The sequence below is a fragment of the Homalodisca vitripennis genome, chromosome X (genome assembly GCF_021130785.1).
Source record: "Homalodisca vitripennis isolate AUS2020 chromosome X, UT_GWSS_2.1, whole genome shotgun sequence".
NCBI lineage: Eukaryota > Metazoa > Arthropoda > Insecta > Hemiptera > Cicadellidae > Homalodisca > Homalodisca vitripennis.
This window is the reverse complement of record NC_060215.1, coordinates 110,392,386-110,408,318: the sequence shown is the minus strand read 5'-3', so window position 1 is coordinate 110,408,318 and position 15,933 is coordinate 110,392,386. Positions and strand designations below refer to the sequence as shown.

The following is a 15,933-nucleotide window of genomic DNA, read 5'->3' as shown; positions in this document are numbered from 1 at the left end:
GAAATATATGTACATAATGTTGTTTAAATATAATAATATTAAAAGCCAACTGTAGTAGTACATCTTAGAGTTTTACCCCATGAGAACAAACTTTAAAAACTTATACACTGTTACTTTTGGTTATACTTATGCTTATGGGAGGTATTCCATTTCAAATATATGATTAATACAATCTAAACCTTTCTAGTCTTTTTTTTAAGTTTATACTTTTTGAGTATTCAAACAAATAAGTACAAATAGTTTGAATTATTTTACTAAATAACCAATAAAAATCTTGAAATAGCATTTGGATGCATATTAATCTAAACTTTAAAATGAGACATCACTCATAATACTACAAATAAAAATGAAAGTTGAAAATGTGTGTAGAGTTTGATATTGTTCTTATGGGGCTAAAATTAAGATGGCTACCAGTAAAGCTATTTAGTTTTTAAAATAATTTTGGCTTAGTGATACTAGTCCTATTCATTCTACAACTTTTTGTAATTAAAATTTGATTTTTCAAATTTTCCAATTACCCATTTGTTAATAAATGTAAACCCATAAATTGGTTGAAAACAAATACTGTCAATTATTATGAAATTTTTAATGTTTTCTGGAAATTCTTAAAAAACACATGTATCATAAGTGTGCAACTTTTAAAATATTTAAGAAAAAAGCCATATGAATTTATGACATGTTGTTTATGATCATTATTCTCTGTGACTCCAAAACTTGATATCTATGAAATTGGAACATACTTCAAATTACTTGATCTAAAACATAACACATGTTATAACTTTTATCTTAATAGCTCACAAAGAAATCAAATTATTACGATATATCATTGGAGTCTTTTAAATAAGACTATGCTTTTAATTCCGGTGTAGTTTTATTGTCTTTTTTTTAAGAGGCTGTAAAGTACAACATGGATTCCTGTAAAAAAGTGTCATAAAATACATTCTTATAATAAAGTGTACAGATATCTATAATACAGGGTATTGAAAATTCAAATACAAATGTTTTATTAAAATTTCTTATTTTGCAATTATTACTATCCACTGGCATGAGCTTTCACTCTAGCACGACTATAAATTGTCATTTAACTAATTATCTGGATTTATAAATATAAACAATGTATCACAATATCCAATCTCAATGAATTGAGTTGTACTATAATAGGTAATTAACAATTTTTTTGTTGATCAGCTGTTGGATCTCTTACCCTTGAAGCACTGTAGCTTATATTGAATACTTCAGCAAACAGCCTTCTATCCGATACAAGATGTAAGAATTCAGCACATACTTCTTTCGGCCACTTCTTTCCATCTACTGGCTGGATTCCAATTAGTTTTGCATAAATAGCTTGTGCTGGTAGTTTTGCAAATTCATTTTGTAAATATCGTAAATCAGATTGTTTTACAGTTGCTGGAGTACCATAATCAATGTATTCAATCTAAAATAAAATAAGAGATGTATATATATCATATCAAATATCATAAATCTGTATGAAATAAAACAAAACAAAACTTTAACATCTATTGTTTTGAAAACGGCTAAATAATTTTATTATGCTTACAGTGTTTTGACACAGTGTAAAATGCAAAGAATAGAAGAGAGCCATGATACTGGCTGCATAAACCTAAGACCATAGATGTATCACCATCGCTCATTTGATCACATTAATAAAAAACATCAATCAAGGTCTCTGCTTGGTGGCATTGTGATAACACATTCATCACGATGCAACCAAGCAGATCCGAACACTCCTGGTCAAATTCAATTATTACTTTTCGCAATTCAATTCCATTCTTGTATTTCACAATAAAATTTGTTATATTAAATAGTGTAATTCAAACTGGTCCCATTATCAATAGATTCCTTTTTATATTCAATATTTAAAATTCTTTGTTTGAAGTTTGTATATAACAATGGTAAGATTGTTTAAGAAACAGGATTTTTCCGGACATTTGCTGTTGTTCAGTGATCAAAAATCAGTAACACTTCATTTCAAGACCTTCAATCTGATCTCTTCCTCAGGTGAATAACTAAACCTAACAATCTAGATTAAAATGAACAAATCATATCAGATGCATTGTAAAATGCACAAATCAGGAATAACAATGGAAACGGTTCAATTATTCCACTGATCGTTGGCCTAACGACCCTCCTATTATTTAAGATTTAATATTTCAGATGCCTTATTTGAAGTGAATAAAGAAATCAATGATGCTATCTCATGTAATGGCCATGCTACACTAATTTTCTTAAGATATAAAAAAAGATTTTGATTCTGTCCACAAAGATAAATGACTAGTTTACTTGGAGGTGATAGAGGTGTGTGGCAAGGCCCTCTCATGGTTTCAAAGTTATCTGAATAATAGGCAACAGTATGTGACCATTTGTAGAGCAGAGAGTAAACCCCTTCCAGTTAATTATGGCGTAGTAGAGGGCAGTACTCTGGGGAAAATTTGATTTTTAATATACATTAACATCTAAATTGAAGTTAATGAATTCTATTATTTGTCCGTTCAAAAACATGGGAAGAAATTCAAATAAAGGCTTTGAGAGATCTCCATATGCTATAAAAATGGTTCTTATCAAAATGTTCTTTCTTTAATCATTCTGAAACTAAATTTATGCCACTCTCGCTGTCTAAAAAAATCAGATTACTTTCTTCAAGATCTTGTTATCCACAGCTGTGACAATTATCTCGACAATACATGTGGATGTGGATATCTATAGAAAATATGAGTAATTACAAATACTTAGGTTTCACATTTGACCGCTGATTAAAATAGACAAAACACATAGAATTACTAAAAAAAACCTCCGTTTATATATATACGAGGGCTGTTCAGAAAGTAACCTCCGGTTGGTCACAGTGCGGGTAGTGGAGGGGAGTAGCGCGCCATCTGTGCATTCACGCACTAAGCAGGTCAGTCGGCATCAAGCTGTAGTCGAGTGAACATCGTACCTGCGCTAGTTTAGTTTTTGTGGCAGTTTGAAATGTGTGCTGCAATAGAAAATACCGCCAAATGTGAAGTGCGTGCTGTTATACGGTTTTTTACAGCCAAAGGATACTCTGCAGCAGCTATTCATCGTGAGCTTTGTGCCGTGTACGGACCACAAGTTATGAGTGAAGGAGTTGTCCGTGAATGGGTACGTTTATTTAAAAGTGGACGAGAAAACGTTCATGATGAAGAGAGGAGTGGTAGACCATCCTTGGTGACTGACGAACTCGTTCAGACAGTTGATGCAAAAGTTCGTGAAAATCGACGTTTCACAATGGCGGAGTTGTCTACTGATTTTCCACAGATTTCTAAGACTCTTTTGTACGAGATAGTGACAGCAAGATTGGGTTACCGTAAGTTATGTGCACGATGGGTGCCCAAAATTCTTACCGACCACCACAAAACTCAAAGAATGGCCTCTGCATTAGACTTTCTGTCACGTTATGCGGACGAAGGAGAACCATTGTTAAACAGAATCGTGACCGGTGACGAAACCTGGATTAAGTACGTAAACCCTGAGACAAAAGAACAATCAAAGATGTGGGCACATTCAGATTCGCCTACCAAACCAAAAAAAGCCCGGCAAGATTTTTCTGCCAGAAAACTGATGGCAACGGTGTTTTGGGATGCCAAAGGGGTGTTGTTGGTTGAATTCATGGAACGTGGGACGACCATTAATCAAGACGTGTACTGTGAAACACTAAAAACATTACGACGGGCTATACAGAACAAACGCCGTGGTATGCTGACTTCCGGTATCGTTTTTTTGCACGATAACGCCCGTCCTCACTCTGCTTGCAGAACAACAGCCCTTCTTAAGTCCTTCAAGTGGGACGTTTTCAACCATCCACCTTACAGCCCAGATCTGGCGCCAAGCGACTATCACCTCTTCATGCATATGAAGAAATGGCTCGGGTCCCAGCGGTTTGATGACGACGAAGAGCTCAAAGATGCGGTCACAGGCTGGCTCAAGGCACAGGCGGGTGATTTTTATGCAGAAGGAATTTCAAAGCTTGTGAAGAGATACGATAAGTGCCTCAATCGTGATGGAGACTATGTCGAAAAATAGTGCAAAGATGTAGTTGTAAGATGTATATATTAAAATATTTTTACTTAACTTGGTGTATTTTTTTCAATCGACCGGAGGTTACTTTCTGAACAGCCCTCGTATATATATATATATATATATATATATAAAATTGCATTTTGTCAACTGAGTGATGTTCTAAACAGGTGAGAGGTCAGATTGGGGTACTACGTGTATGTCCAATTGCTGATCTCTATGGAATAATCGCTTGAGGAAGTAAGGGGAGTGCACACAAAACAATACACGAACCGCTCAATATTGTTAAAAAAAACTATATTAAAAATCGGATTTAAAAAGCCCCAGGAATTCCTAACTGATGGAATATAATAGAGAAATTAAAATATTTACTTTAAGACAACTTTATGTCAAGAATCTCCTACTTTTTATTTACAAAAATTCCAATAACCTCTTTCCTCCAGTCTCACATTCACATAATACACACTATTCCAATAGTACAGGAATTGAATTTCTCCGAATGAATATATCAATCTCAACTACTAATTTATTTCCAACGGACACACTTCTCCATTTTTATATTCAAGATTCATATAATGAACTTATAACAACTTAACCTAAACAAGAATTTCTACAACAAAACATGTGAAAAGCTGAAAAATGATATTAACATAATAAACTATGGCAAGGCGTGATATATAACAAGAATAAATAAATAAATATATATATAAATATTTTAAAACTGTAACAATAACAACATGAAAACAGCAACAATAAAAATAACAATAATGACAAGATAACTATGGCGTGCAATAACAAAGCATATGAATAATGACAGCAAGTTAGCAGCGAAGACAACAAAAACTGATGGTGTAATATGTGAGAAATTGAGTGGAGGCATTTAAGTTGGTAGCACTGCACCTTTCACTTTCCACTTCAATGTTCTCACACCATCGTGGAATAGGTCAACAGTAGAAGGCAGGTTGTTACCGGCCCTCTGCAGGCGTGCCACCATGCTGTTTGCTGCATAGTTTGTCCAATAGTGTTGCCTGATGAAGAGGTCGTTGGAATGAGTGCTGGATGGTGTCTTGAAATGGAGGAGTTGAAGGACATCTGGGCAAACCATCTCACCGTTCACCAACTTGTGGAGAATTACTAAGTCAGCTACAGCCCTGCGAGTCTCAAGATGTTCTAGTTCAATTTTGGAGTACAGATCATCAATTGGTACTTGTTGATATTGGTATCTATTTCTGACACCCACCAAACGAATGAAACGATGCTGGATTCGTTCAAGATCGTCACAAAGGTATTTTTTGTGTGGATTCCAAACAGTCGATCCATATTCCAGAATCTGGCGTACCAGGGCACAATATATAGTCCTCAGGGCAACCATATTTGTTATATGTTTAGAAAAACGGGAGATAAAGCCAAGCATTCTGTTTGCCTTTGAACAGATATTATGAACGTGAGCCTCAGGGCTAAAATTCTGTGTCAGAGTAATTTCCAGATCTCTCACTTCACTCACTATAGCGATGGTTTCTCCTTGTAACAAATACTTGTATATTATAGGCGAAGTGCAACGGTAAAATGATATGGCTTGACATTTCTTGGCGTTTAGTGACATTTTGTTTGTTAAGCACCATTCATATACGCTATGAAGACTATTTTGAAGTGATTCACAGTCCGCAACATGAGTAATTTGTGAGAATAACTTGACATCATCCGCAAACATTAGGCAGTCACTGTTGATATTCAGAGGAAGATCGTTTATGAAGAGTGCTAAGAGATAAGGTCCAATGATACAGCCCTGGGGAACACCAGAAAGTGAGATAAACTCAGAGGATATTGAGCCAGCAAACTTCAATGCAAGCTTGCGCTCGGAAAGGTAACTCAACAGCCAACGAATTGAAATGTTATCGAAACCAAGTGCAGAGATTGTTTTTTAGTAACAAGGCATGGTCAACAGTGTCAAAGGCCTTGGAAAAGTCTAAATATATTGTATCTAGCTGTTTACTGTTAGCAAATGCACTATGCACCTGAGTCTGAAGTAACATTAAGTTTGATAAAGTTTACCTTCCTGGTGAAAAACCTTGATGCTGAGGACAGGTTAACTGAGCAATCCTAAATCTTATTCGATCAAGAAATAGATCCTCAAAAACTTTGGATAAAGCTGAGAGGATAGAAATGGGCCTGTAGTTAGAGGTGATATCAGTAGGTCCTGATTTAAGAATGGGGACCACGTAGGCTGTTTTGAACACCTCAGGAAAAATTCCCATCGCAAGTGAAGTATTAAATATGTGGCAAACTGGAGTAGCCAAGATGCTTCTGCTGCATTTAAGTACACCTGGTGGAATCCCACCAGGGCCCCAGCCCTTTTTGTCATCAAGGTTTCTAAGTTTCTCCAATACTTCTTCAGGGGTGAACTCATAAGCAACTCCATCGCCGAGATGGTCATATCCACTTGGAACAAAGACCCCCGTGGGCTTCGTGAAAACCGAGGAGAAGAAGTCCTTGAATGCTTCACACATCGCAAGAGGCTCCTCAGCAACGACTCCATTGTGAATAATCTGAGAGGGCACAGATGAAGATTTTCTTGTGGAATTGACATGACTCCAAAAAAAACGGAAATTGTTGGGAATACCAGCTTCAACCCTTTGTATATGCTGGCGATAATTCCAGGCAGCTAAAACTCTACACCTTGCTCTTATGTTAGCAAATCTGGAATAATTAGATGCTGACGGAAAGAGCTTGTATTTTTTATGTAAACATTTTTTTATTATTATTAAGTTTTTTAAAAAAGGTGAAAACCATTTAGGAAACTGATAGTAGCCAATTCTTCTTACTGGCGAGTTAGCCTTCACTATGTTGGAAATTGTAGAGATAAAGGAATTTGTTGCCTTGTTAAGGTCTGAGTTGGACAGTATTGCAGTAGTTAACAACGAGCGGTGAACATTCATAAGGTTACACCTTTTCAGATCATATATGTATCTTTTGAGTAAATGAGATTGGTTGGTATGTCGGTAGTGGATCACAAAGGATAAGGGTGGGTGGTGTCTCTCTTCAACTGGCAAAAGATTATCACTCTCCAGTGATACAGTGATATCTTTATTATAACTCAGAATAAGGTCCAATATGACGTCTCTGCTGTTATAGCTGTTGTATCTTTTGATGAAGGATCTGGAGAATTACAAAACGGTTATGTCTCATCTTGAGTTTATCAAAAAGTTAAAACAGTCAATCTCTCTGCAATACCATCAACTACAGAAGTCAGCAGACACCGTGTTGAAGACTCCGTACCGAGAGCAACACCTTTGACCATGACCCACTCTGCAGCTCAGCCGCCTTTCACACATTCAGCATTTCAAAATGAAAGTGAAAATTGTAGTGCGGTTGAAATATAGGTTCTAAAGTGTCTAGTGCTGTGCTTGTTGAGATCGGTAAGGGTGTCGTTCAAGATATTTTAAACACAACTGTAATAGTACTAATATAAGTCAAATTAATTTATCTCTGTCACCTGATAGATCAGGACAATGTATTTAGCCTACCTGTATGCTACAGCACTGCCATGCACAATACAAAAAATCAATCAGCCTTAATATAATCTTCTAAATATTCAAGGTTTAAAGAATAAGGTTTCTGTTTTGGAGAGTTTCTTGCTTGATTTAAATATTTCAGTGGTTTGCTTAACAGAACACTGGATGTCAAAAGATGAAATTATTAGTTCTTATCCCATTGGGTTTTTCTTGTGCTGCGGATTTTTGTAGATCAAAACAAATAAGAGGAGGAACCTGTATATTTGTTAGTGATAGACTAAAGCCTAGGGAATGTGATGTAACAAGGTTTTGTGACGAACTAAATTTTGAGGCAGCAGCTGCAATACTTGATGATTGTAAAACTGTTGTAGTTTCAGTATATCACTCTCCCAATGGCAATCCACAGGAATTTTTGCTAGTAATGGAGAAATTTTTAAATTTTATTATGAATTGGAAATTTTAACACTATTATAATTGGGGGTGATTTTAATAGTAAGTTTGATATTACAAAACATACCAAAACTGCAAATGAATTTTTAAACATTTTAAGACAGTTCAACTTTTTCCCCTTGAATAAAAATGCAACCAGGGGTAAAAATTGCCTAGATAATGTTTTTATCTTTAATCACAATTTATATGTCTCCTCTGTAACTACCTTATCGTTTCCTTTACTCAGATCATGATGGGATACTTGTTAATGCATGTCAAAAAGACGGATTTGTTGACTCAAGGGGTACCTCTCAACATATAAATAGTATTCAAAGCATGGTACTACCTAAAAAGAATATTAAACCTCTCTCTTTACTTCTGGAGTCTTATGATTGGCCGTCCTTGTTAAGTGAATATACTAAGCAAAAGTTCTGCAACACTATTTACTAAAATTTTTGATGTTATACTGAATAGTATTAATCATTACAAAGTTGTTAAAAGGGTAAATAGAAAAAGAACAGAGCATAAAAACAAATACAAACAGGATTGGTATACAACTGAATTAGCTATCATGAAGGAAAGGCTACTGTTCTTGGACAGATTAAGAAAATGTAACAGGGATAATATACATCTAAATATGGGTTTTTATGAGTTGAAGTGTAAATACAGGTGTTCTATAAATGAGGCAAAACATGCTAAAAATGTTGAGTACATTCAAAATAGTAAAAAATAAATGTAAAGCTGCCTGGGATGTAATTAAATATAATACAGCAAACAGCAAACAAAATATTTGTAATATTGAGCCTGATGTGTTTAATGATTTTTTTCTCGAATCTGTAAAAGAAATTAAAAATAAGGTTGTTAATTCCAGTTTTACATTTGTTGAACTTATGGAATCAATCTCTAATGATAGCTTAGTACATTTTAAATGGAAAATTGTTACTTCAAATGATGTTTTGGATGCTGTCAGGGGGAATGAGCAATTCTGATAGTCAAGACATATATAGTATGTCTAACAATTTGTTAAAAAGTATTATTGGTAGTGTGGCTGAACCTCTGGCAGTGTCTATTAATCATCTGCTTCATGACGGTATTTTCCCTGAGCAACTCAAGATTTTCACGAGTATGTCCAATTTTTAAAAGGGGTCCTAAGGACCAACCTCAAAGCTACCGCCCAATTTCTGTAATTCCTGTATTGGGTAAGCTAATTGAATCATTGGTTTGTAAGCAAATTACTACTTTCTGGGAAAGTAATAACCTTCTGGAACCTTCACAATTTGGGTTTAGAAAGGATAAATCAACTTTTAATGCTCTAGATCAATTAGTTAGACAAATTCACTCAGCTTTCGAGAGCAAGGGCTTTGCTCGGGGCTACTTTTTGTGACTTGAGCAGGGCCTTTGATTGTGTTGATAGTAAAATTCTTATATCTAAACTAAAAACATTACGGATTTTCTGGGCCTAATCTAAATTTTTTTTGAATCATATATTAACAATCGCAAAGCAACTGGTCTTTAATAATGGTAAGTGGTCTAAAGAAGCCCTCGTGGAGTGGGGAGTTTCCACAGGGCTCCGTCCTAGGTCCCCCACTCTTTTTAATCTATATAAATGATTTACCATTATCTCTTAACTCGAAAACCAATTATTATATGCAGATGATACTACACTTTTTAATGTCAGTCAAAGTGTACATGATCAGGAGCTGTTGGGCAAATGATACATTAAAAAATGCATCAAACTGGTTTCATGCTAATGGGTTTTTGCTAAATAAAGACAAAACAACAAAAATGTTGTTTACTCTTAGGCCATATTGCTGGGTCCATTGGACGAAAGCTATTCAGACTCAGTTAAATTCTTGGGTATCAACCTTGATTAGAAATTTGACATGGGCAACCACATATTGATTATCTAAATAAAAGACTCTCACGAGTCATTTATCTTCTGAGTAGACTGAATGATATTGTACCACTAAATTCTATAAGAGCCGCATACTTTGCCTTTTTCCAATCTGTTTTTAGATATGGATTAGTCCTATATGGTAATTGCACCAGAATTTCCGAAATACTAGTATTACAAAAAATAGGCAATTAGGGCTCTAAAAAAGTGTGATACCAGAGAGCATTGCAAACCCCATTTCATAAATTTTCGTTTTTCAGACGGTTCTAAATTTGTATATATATGACTCGGTGGTTTACATCCATAAAAATCCAAATTTGTTAAATTTTATACATAAAATTCATGACCACAACACGCGTAATCGAAACAATGCTGAAATTGGACATTTTCGATTAAGCAAAACCCTCACCAGTCATGTTGTAGTATCTTTGAAAATTTATAACTTTCTGGAGAAAAAATATTGCTCATATCCCTTTGATATCTTTTAAGAATAAGTTATATTCCTGGTTGTTGGAGAATCCGTTTTACAGTCTAGATGAATTCTTCAACACCAAAAGTATTGATTTTTTAATGTGTTTGTTACTGTTACTGACAATTTGTACTGTCATTTTTGTGATTTTTTTTATTTATTTTATTTTATTTAATTTACTTGTAAGACTTTATTGACTATTGTATTGACTTGGTTAACAATAAGCAATATACTATGACTTTGTCAATGATGTAATACATTTTTCATGACAAATAAAATTATTATTATTATTATTATTATTATAGATTTGATTGATTTGGTAAAGCTGAAACAAGTCCATCAGTGACCGTACCACTCTTGGCGCTGGGGAATGTGTACCAGTTGACAATCCATCCCAATCAATCCCGGGAAGGTTGAAATCACCCACGACAACCACCTCATCGAATCTTCGCCCCGTTGACATTAGCGCCTCTATTGACTGTAACAAACTATTGTATTTGGAGGGAGGCTGCTGAGGAGGGATGTAACAAGCTACTAGGAGCCATGAGATGTATTTGCAGGGCTTAAGCTCAATAAGAAGGTGCTCAATCTCATAGATTTCAGAGTAGAGTTGAGTTGAGGTGATAGTATCTCTGATGACCACAATTACTCCACCCTTACTAGATTTAGAGCTGCTCAGTGAAGACCTATCACATCTGTAAATTGAGAAGTTCTTGGGCAACACCTCAGCATCGTTAACGTCAACTGACAAATTTGTCTCCGCTAATATGACAACGTCAAAGTTACACATAGTAATTGAGGAATTCATTCAGTTTGCTTCTCATTCCATTCACATTTTGATAGTAAAAAAGTATGCCCGTTGGATGAAACTAGTTTTTTGTTTTCTTAACTATCATCGGCACTCCATTCTGATACTTTATTGTTAAATCTTTCTCCTCATTCCTTTCTCTGTCAGCTAGAGAATTACGAAGTTCTTGCAAGTGATATCTCTCCTTGAGAGTTCGATCGCGGGACACTTCAACAGTACTGTCACGGAAGAGATTGCTAAGTATGGGAGAATCAAAATTTTTAAAGAGGCTGATGGCCTCACTTGTGTCTCTAAAGGAAACCTTCATCAGACGAGGTTTTCCGGGCTTCCTTTTACCAATTCAGACTATCTTAGTAATGTGAAGGTCACTCAATGGGAGGACTTGGAGGACGTCATCCATTATTCCCTTGTCATGCTGTATTTTACTTTTGATATATATCAGACATTTCGGGTATACCATTATAGTATAGCATTCTTTGAGCGCTGGTTCCGATCATTAACTTCAGCAATGACAGTTTCCGAATCAAGTGGCTTATTATTCTTTAATAATTTTATATCAGCAGCAAGGGATGAAATCATTGACTCGTTTGCTAAGACTCTTGGTTCAAGCTGGGATAGTTGTCTCTAATTTTACCTACATCCGACTTTATGGCTTCAATTCCATCGGAGACGCTACATATTTGTTCAATTTTCTCTGTCCAGCCTTCAATTTTGTCCATCAGTTTGTTTACGCTCGAAGTTAGAGCAACTATAGGGTCTTCAGTTGACGGTTTACAGTCCACTCTGCCGCAGTGCTATTTCTTGTTTAAATCCTTAGAGAATCGAGTGTACTCAGTTTAGTTAAATTCATGCAAGTTCGGTGAAACCAGCGCTTGCAACCACCGTCACACGCAATACCCTCTTCAGAATCCAGAAGTTATCTCATACACACCATACAAGCGGTCGAAGCATATGCCATTATGTAAGCAGTTGTAGTTCAAATAACTTAAGGAATGTAAACGTATAATTTTGCAAGATGTCCTCAGTCTCTGGAGCAACTCGATCCACCCCAGTTTGATCAAACTCAAAATCAAAAACTGTCCTCACAGGAGGACAGAAAATATTCCACAATGTTTTAGTATAGTACTGCAGGACAGAGCCGAAGATGATCTAAAAGGCAGTGGCAAAAAAAGATGTACGTGTTATTTTGTTTATGGGAGTTGGCAATTGTGAGTGACGTCACCGACTTGCGTTAATGACATTGACTGTTACTGCTGCCTGCATGAACACAACGAGTGGACTGCCAGCCAGGAGAGTGAAACAAAGTTATGTGGGAAAGATTTAGATGCTTTATGAAGGAACACAAAACATTCAGCGACAAAGAAAACTTACCGAACCAATAACCAAGTGCAAGCGTGCACAGAGGCCCAATAAATGACAAAAACAAGGTAAATTAACCAAATAAACGAGAGCAATAATCACGTCAGTCACCACTTTCAGCCATTCACAGAGAAAAAAAAATTGCTACTACACTTCAAAAATTTTGTATCGAAATATTTCTTCAAATTTAAACAATACTAATATTTTTTCTGCATCTTTAATTTTAATTTTAAAAAAACCTCATATATACCATAAATTTGAACTTATCTGTATAAGAGACCACCTCACTGGTAGCAACCAACTGTGGACGGTTTTGACCACAACCTCTCCCTTCCCCCCAGACACGCTCCGTCACATTGACTCCAGACATTACATTGACATTGGCTGCATATAGTTTAGGGTTTTGGCTTTGATGGATTAGATCAAACAATAATAGTCACATATCAGTCTTTTGTATAAAGTAGTTAAACTTATACAAGTCATTAAAATCTATAATACTGAATGTTTATTCAAATACTATGAGGTGCAACGTAAAAGTACGCTCCATTTCTCTGTAATACAATAACAACGCTCCCACACATTTCACACATGCACATTTGTTTCTTTACTTTATAAGATGTTCAGTGAGACCATTATGGTTGATACGTCTTTTATTTTGGGTTTCCCATAGCAGTTTTATAATGTTTAAAACAATCAATGATTCTACAAAATGTAAAATTTCTTATCTTATCAGCTTTTGAATCCAAGGAGTGCCACAGCGGCCAGAATCCATCATCAGATTACAGTGATTATGAAAAGGCATTAAGTGATGGAATTGTTTGAAAATGAGTTAGATTCCATCAAGATTGATGGAATCTAACTCAATGAAGATCAAATTCAATGAAGATGTTGAGAAGAACACAGGTCCAAACCAACCCCAAAAAATGTATTTCTGTCCTTATGCTAAAGGCTGGACTAAGCTCCTAGACCTGGGTAAGGAGAATATAAGGGGTGCTGAAAAGTCTGGCTAGTATTGTCTATACTCGTAAACATACAAACATAAAACTGTGTATAGTGACAGGCAAAAAAATTGAACTTTGTGATGCAGTCAGTAGCTCTTCATCACTTCAGGGGGATGCCCCGTAAGGAATCAGTGAAAAATCTTAAATGTAAGTATAGTGTATATAGATGTTTACCCTTTTTAAAACTTTTTGATGGAATCAGTACCTTTTCACCACTTCAGGCGGATGTCTCGTAAGTAACCAGTGGAAAATCTTTAACTTTCAAGCACTGCCATTACGTTTAAGATTAACCTTTTGATGTGTTATTTGTGGCATGATGCTCTATTAATTAGGACCTTTAAAATAGTATGCACCTCAACCTACCTCAATGGTGTTGTTAGATTTGAACGCTGTTACTTTGGCTCTGTGCCAGCTACCTTCATATTCACAGGCACAAATAAGATTTAACGTGATCGCTGATAAAGGTATTCTGAAGAGATCTTGTTCCAATTTATAGAATTTGCTGAAACAAACAAACATAAAACTTATCAAACTTATCAAAAGACTACATTTTCTGTACAACATGCAGCTTTTAATTTGCAAAAATCTTAGTTTTAACACTGTGGCATTGGCAGTATTTGATTTGGGCCGCCTGTGACTATTGGTGCTGCACTAGCTGGCCAGAGGGACTTTGCACAAATCTTGTGTTCCATGAACCATTCCAATTAAATGCATCTAACTCATTGATTACTTGTTTAGTTTTAAGTGGATGTTTTCTTGCAGGAAACTAAATTATAAGTTTTAAAACTATAGAAGTTTAAAAAAACTGTTCATCAAGCTACAAATACTAAAGCATTACCTATTATTATAATAATAGAAATAAAAATAAGCAAAGATAAAGGTTGCAATTCAGATAGGATAATTAATTCATTTTTAAATCTTCCAAATAAATAAATGTGTTTCGTATGTATAATTGGAATTTATATTTTAATAATAATTACTGTTGGAAATTAATTTACACACAAAATCAAAAAACATTACAAAACATTTTATATAATGTTAAATGTAATTTTATTACAAAATATAATTCCTTGCAAAAGCGAATGTTGAATATTTAATGTAAAGAGGTTTGATTTAAAAATTGGTTTTAAAATAAATTTACAGTGCGGGACTGCAGTTGTCCCGTGCTCCAACCCTAGTATGCTGGGACAGGCACTGACCCGTCACTCATTACTAGAGGGACACACAATGGCACAGCCAACTCCAAAGGGCTAATACTAATCATCCCATCCTAAAACATGCATCTCGGTTCTCCTTGTGCTCCAAATACATGTGTACCACTGATCACTAAAAGTTATTTTCGTACTTTTTGTATGAAAAAATGTATAGACAAAGTAATAATGTTTTTATTAAAATAATAGATTGTTCACAGTTCCTGTTTTATATATTTATGATCCTCCATTGCCACGAGAATCCTGTATCTATTTATACACAACAACAGACAAAAGCTAAGATCAGCAGTACACAAATTACTGACCGTTAACATAGGTGTTTTATCATACATTCTTCATTAACCCTTTTACTGCCGACGTCCGACATATCGGACGTCGGCATTTTTGCCGAAAACGCCAACGTCCGATATGTCGGACGTCTGTTTTTTTTTATTGTTACTGGCTACTGTTATGTTCAAATGCCGAAATATTCGGTATTTTGGTTGTTTAGGAGGAAAGGATAATGAAAGAAGCCATTTGAAGAACTTTGGATTTCTATTTTCGTCGTCTTTGACTAGAATTGACGAACTACCTAGACAGCTGTCAAAACCAGATGATCGGGTTAGATTACTGAAATCTTCGTTCATTGTTGTTGTTTACAATGTTATCGAAAGTTTTTTGAAGTGTTACTTTTGTTGATCAAGGATAAAATGAGTAAAAGAGTTACATCTAACTCTCCTGTGAGTGAGGGAACAATAATTAACAGTCTAATCGATGGTGGTGTACAAGAGCAAGACGAACTGAGTGACGATTTCCTTCAGAATTTGTCAGATTCATATGCCGATATTAGTGTTAAGGCTATTGATGACAATCAAAGTGATGTGGATGACACTGATGACGATCCTGACTATCTTACCATCAGATAATGAGGAGTTATTAGATAGTGAGGGGGATGTGGCACAGATAAGTTTACCTTCAACTTCCACTGGTAGGCCTAGAGGAGGCCTACCAGTTTTGGGAAAATCCTCATAGTGCAGCTATGTTTCAAGGTAGCACCTTCAAATTTGGTATATGTTCTAAGCAATTGCTCTAGTTTATAATGATATCATGCTCAAAATTTTAGTATAATTTTAAAAATAAATTATCAGATGCCAAACACAATTTTTATTTTTTTATTTATTTTTTATTTACATAATTTTTAAAATTAAATAATGA

The 15,933-nt window shown here is 35.2% G+C and overlaps 1 protein-coding gene across 3 annotated transcripts in view; it reads right to left on the bottom strand.

Moving 5' to 3' along the window:
• The window catches only part of LOC124369790, a 160,753-nt gene that overhangs the window by 62,614 nt on the left and 82,206 nt on the right, over positions 1 to 15,933 (bottom strand). For all 3 annotated transcript variants that reach the window (XM_046827891.1, XM_046827890.1, XM_046827892.1), the window contains 2 exons: positions 13,892 to 14,030; positions 1,205 to 1,435 (listed from right to left, as the gene is read on the bottom strand). In XM_046827891.1, coding sequence (XP_046683847.1) covers positions 1,205 to 1,435; positions 13,892 to 14,030 — 370 coding nt within the window. The remainder of the gene's footprint in view (positions 1 to 1,204; positions 1,436 to 13,891; positions 14,031 to 15,933) is intronic.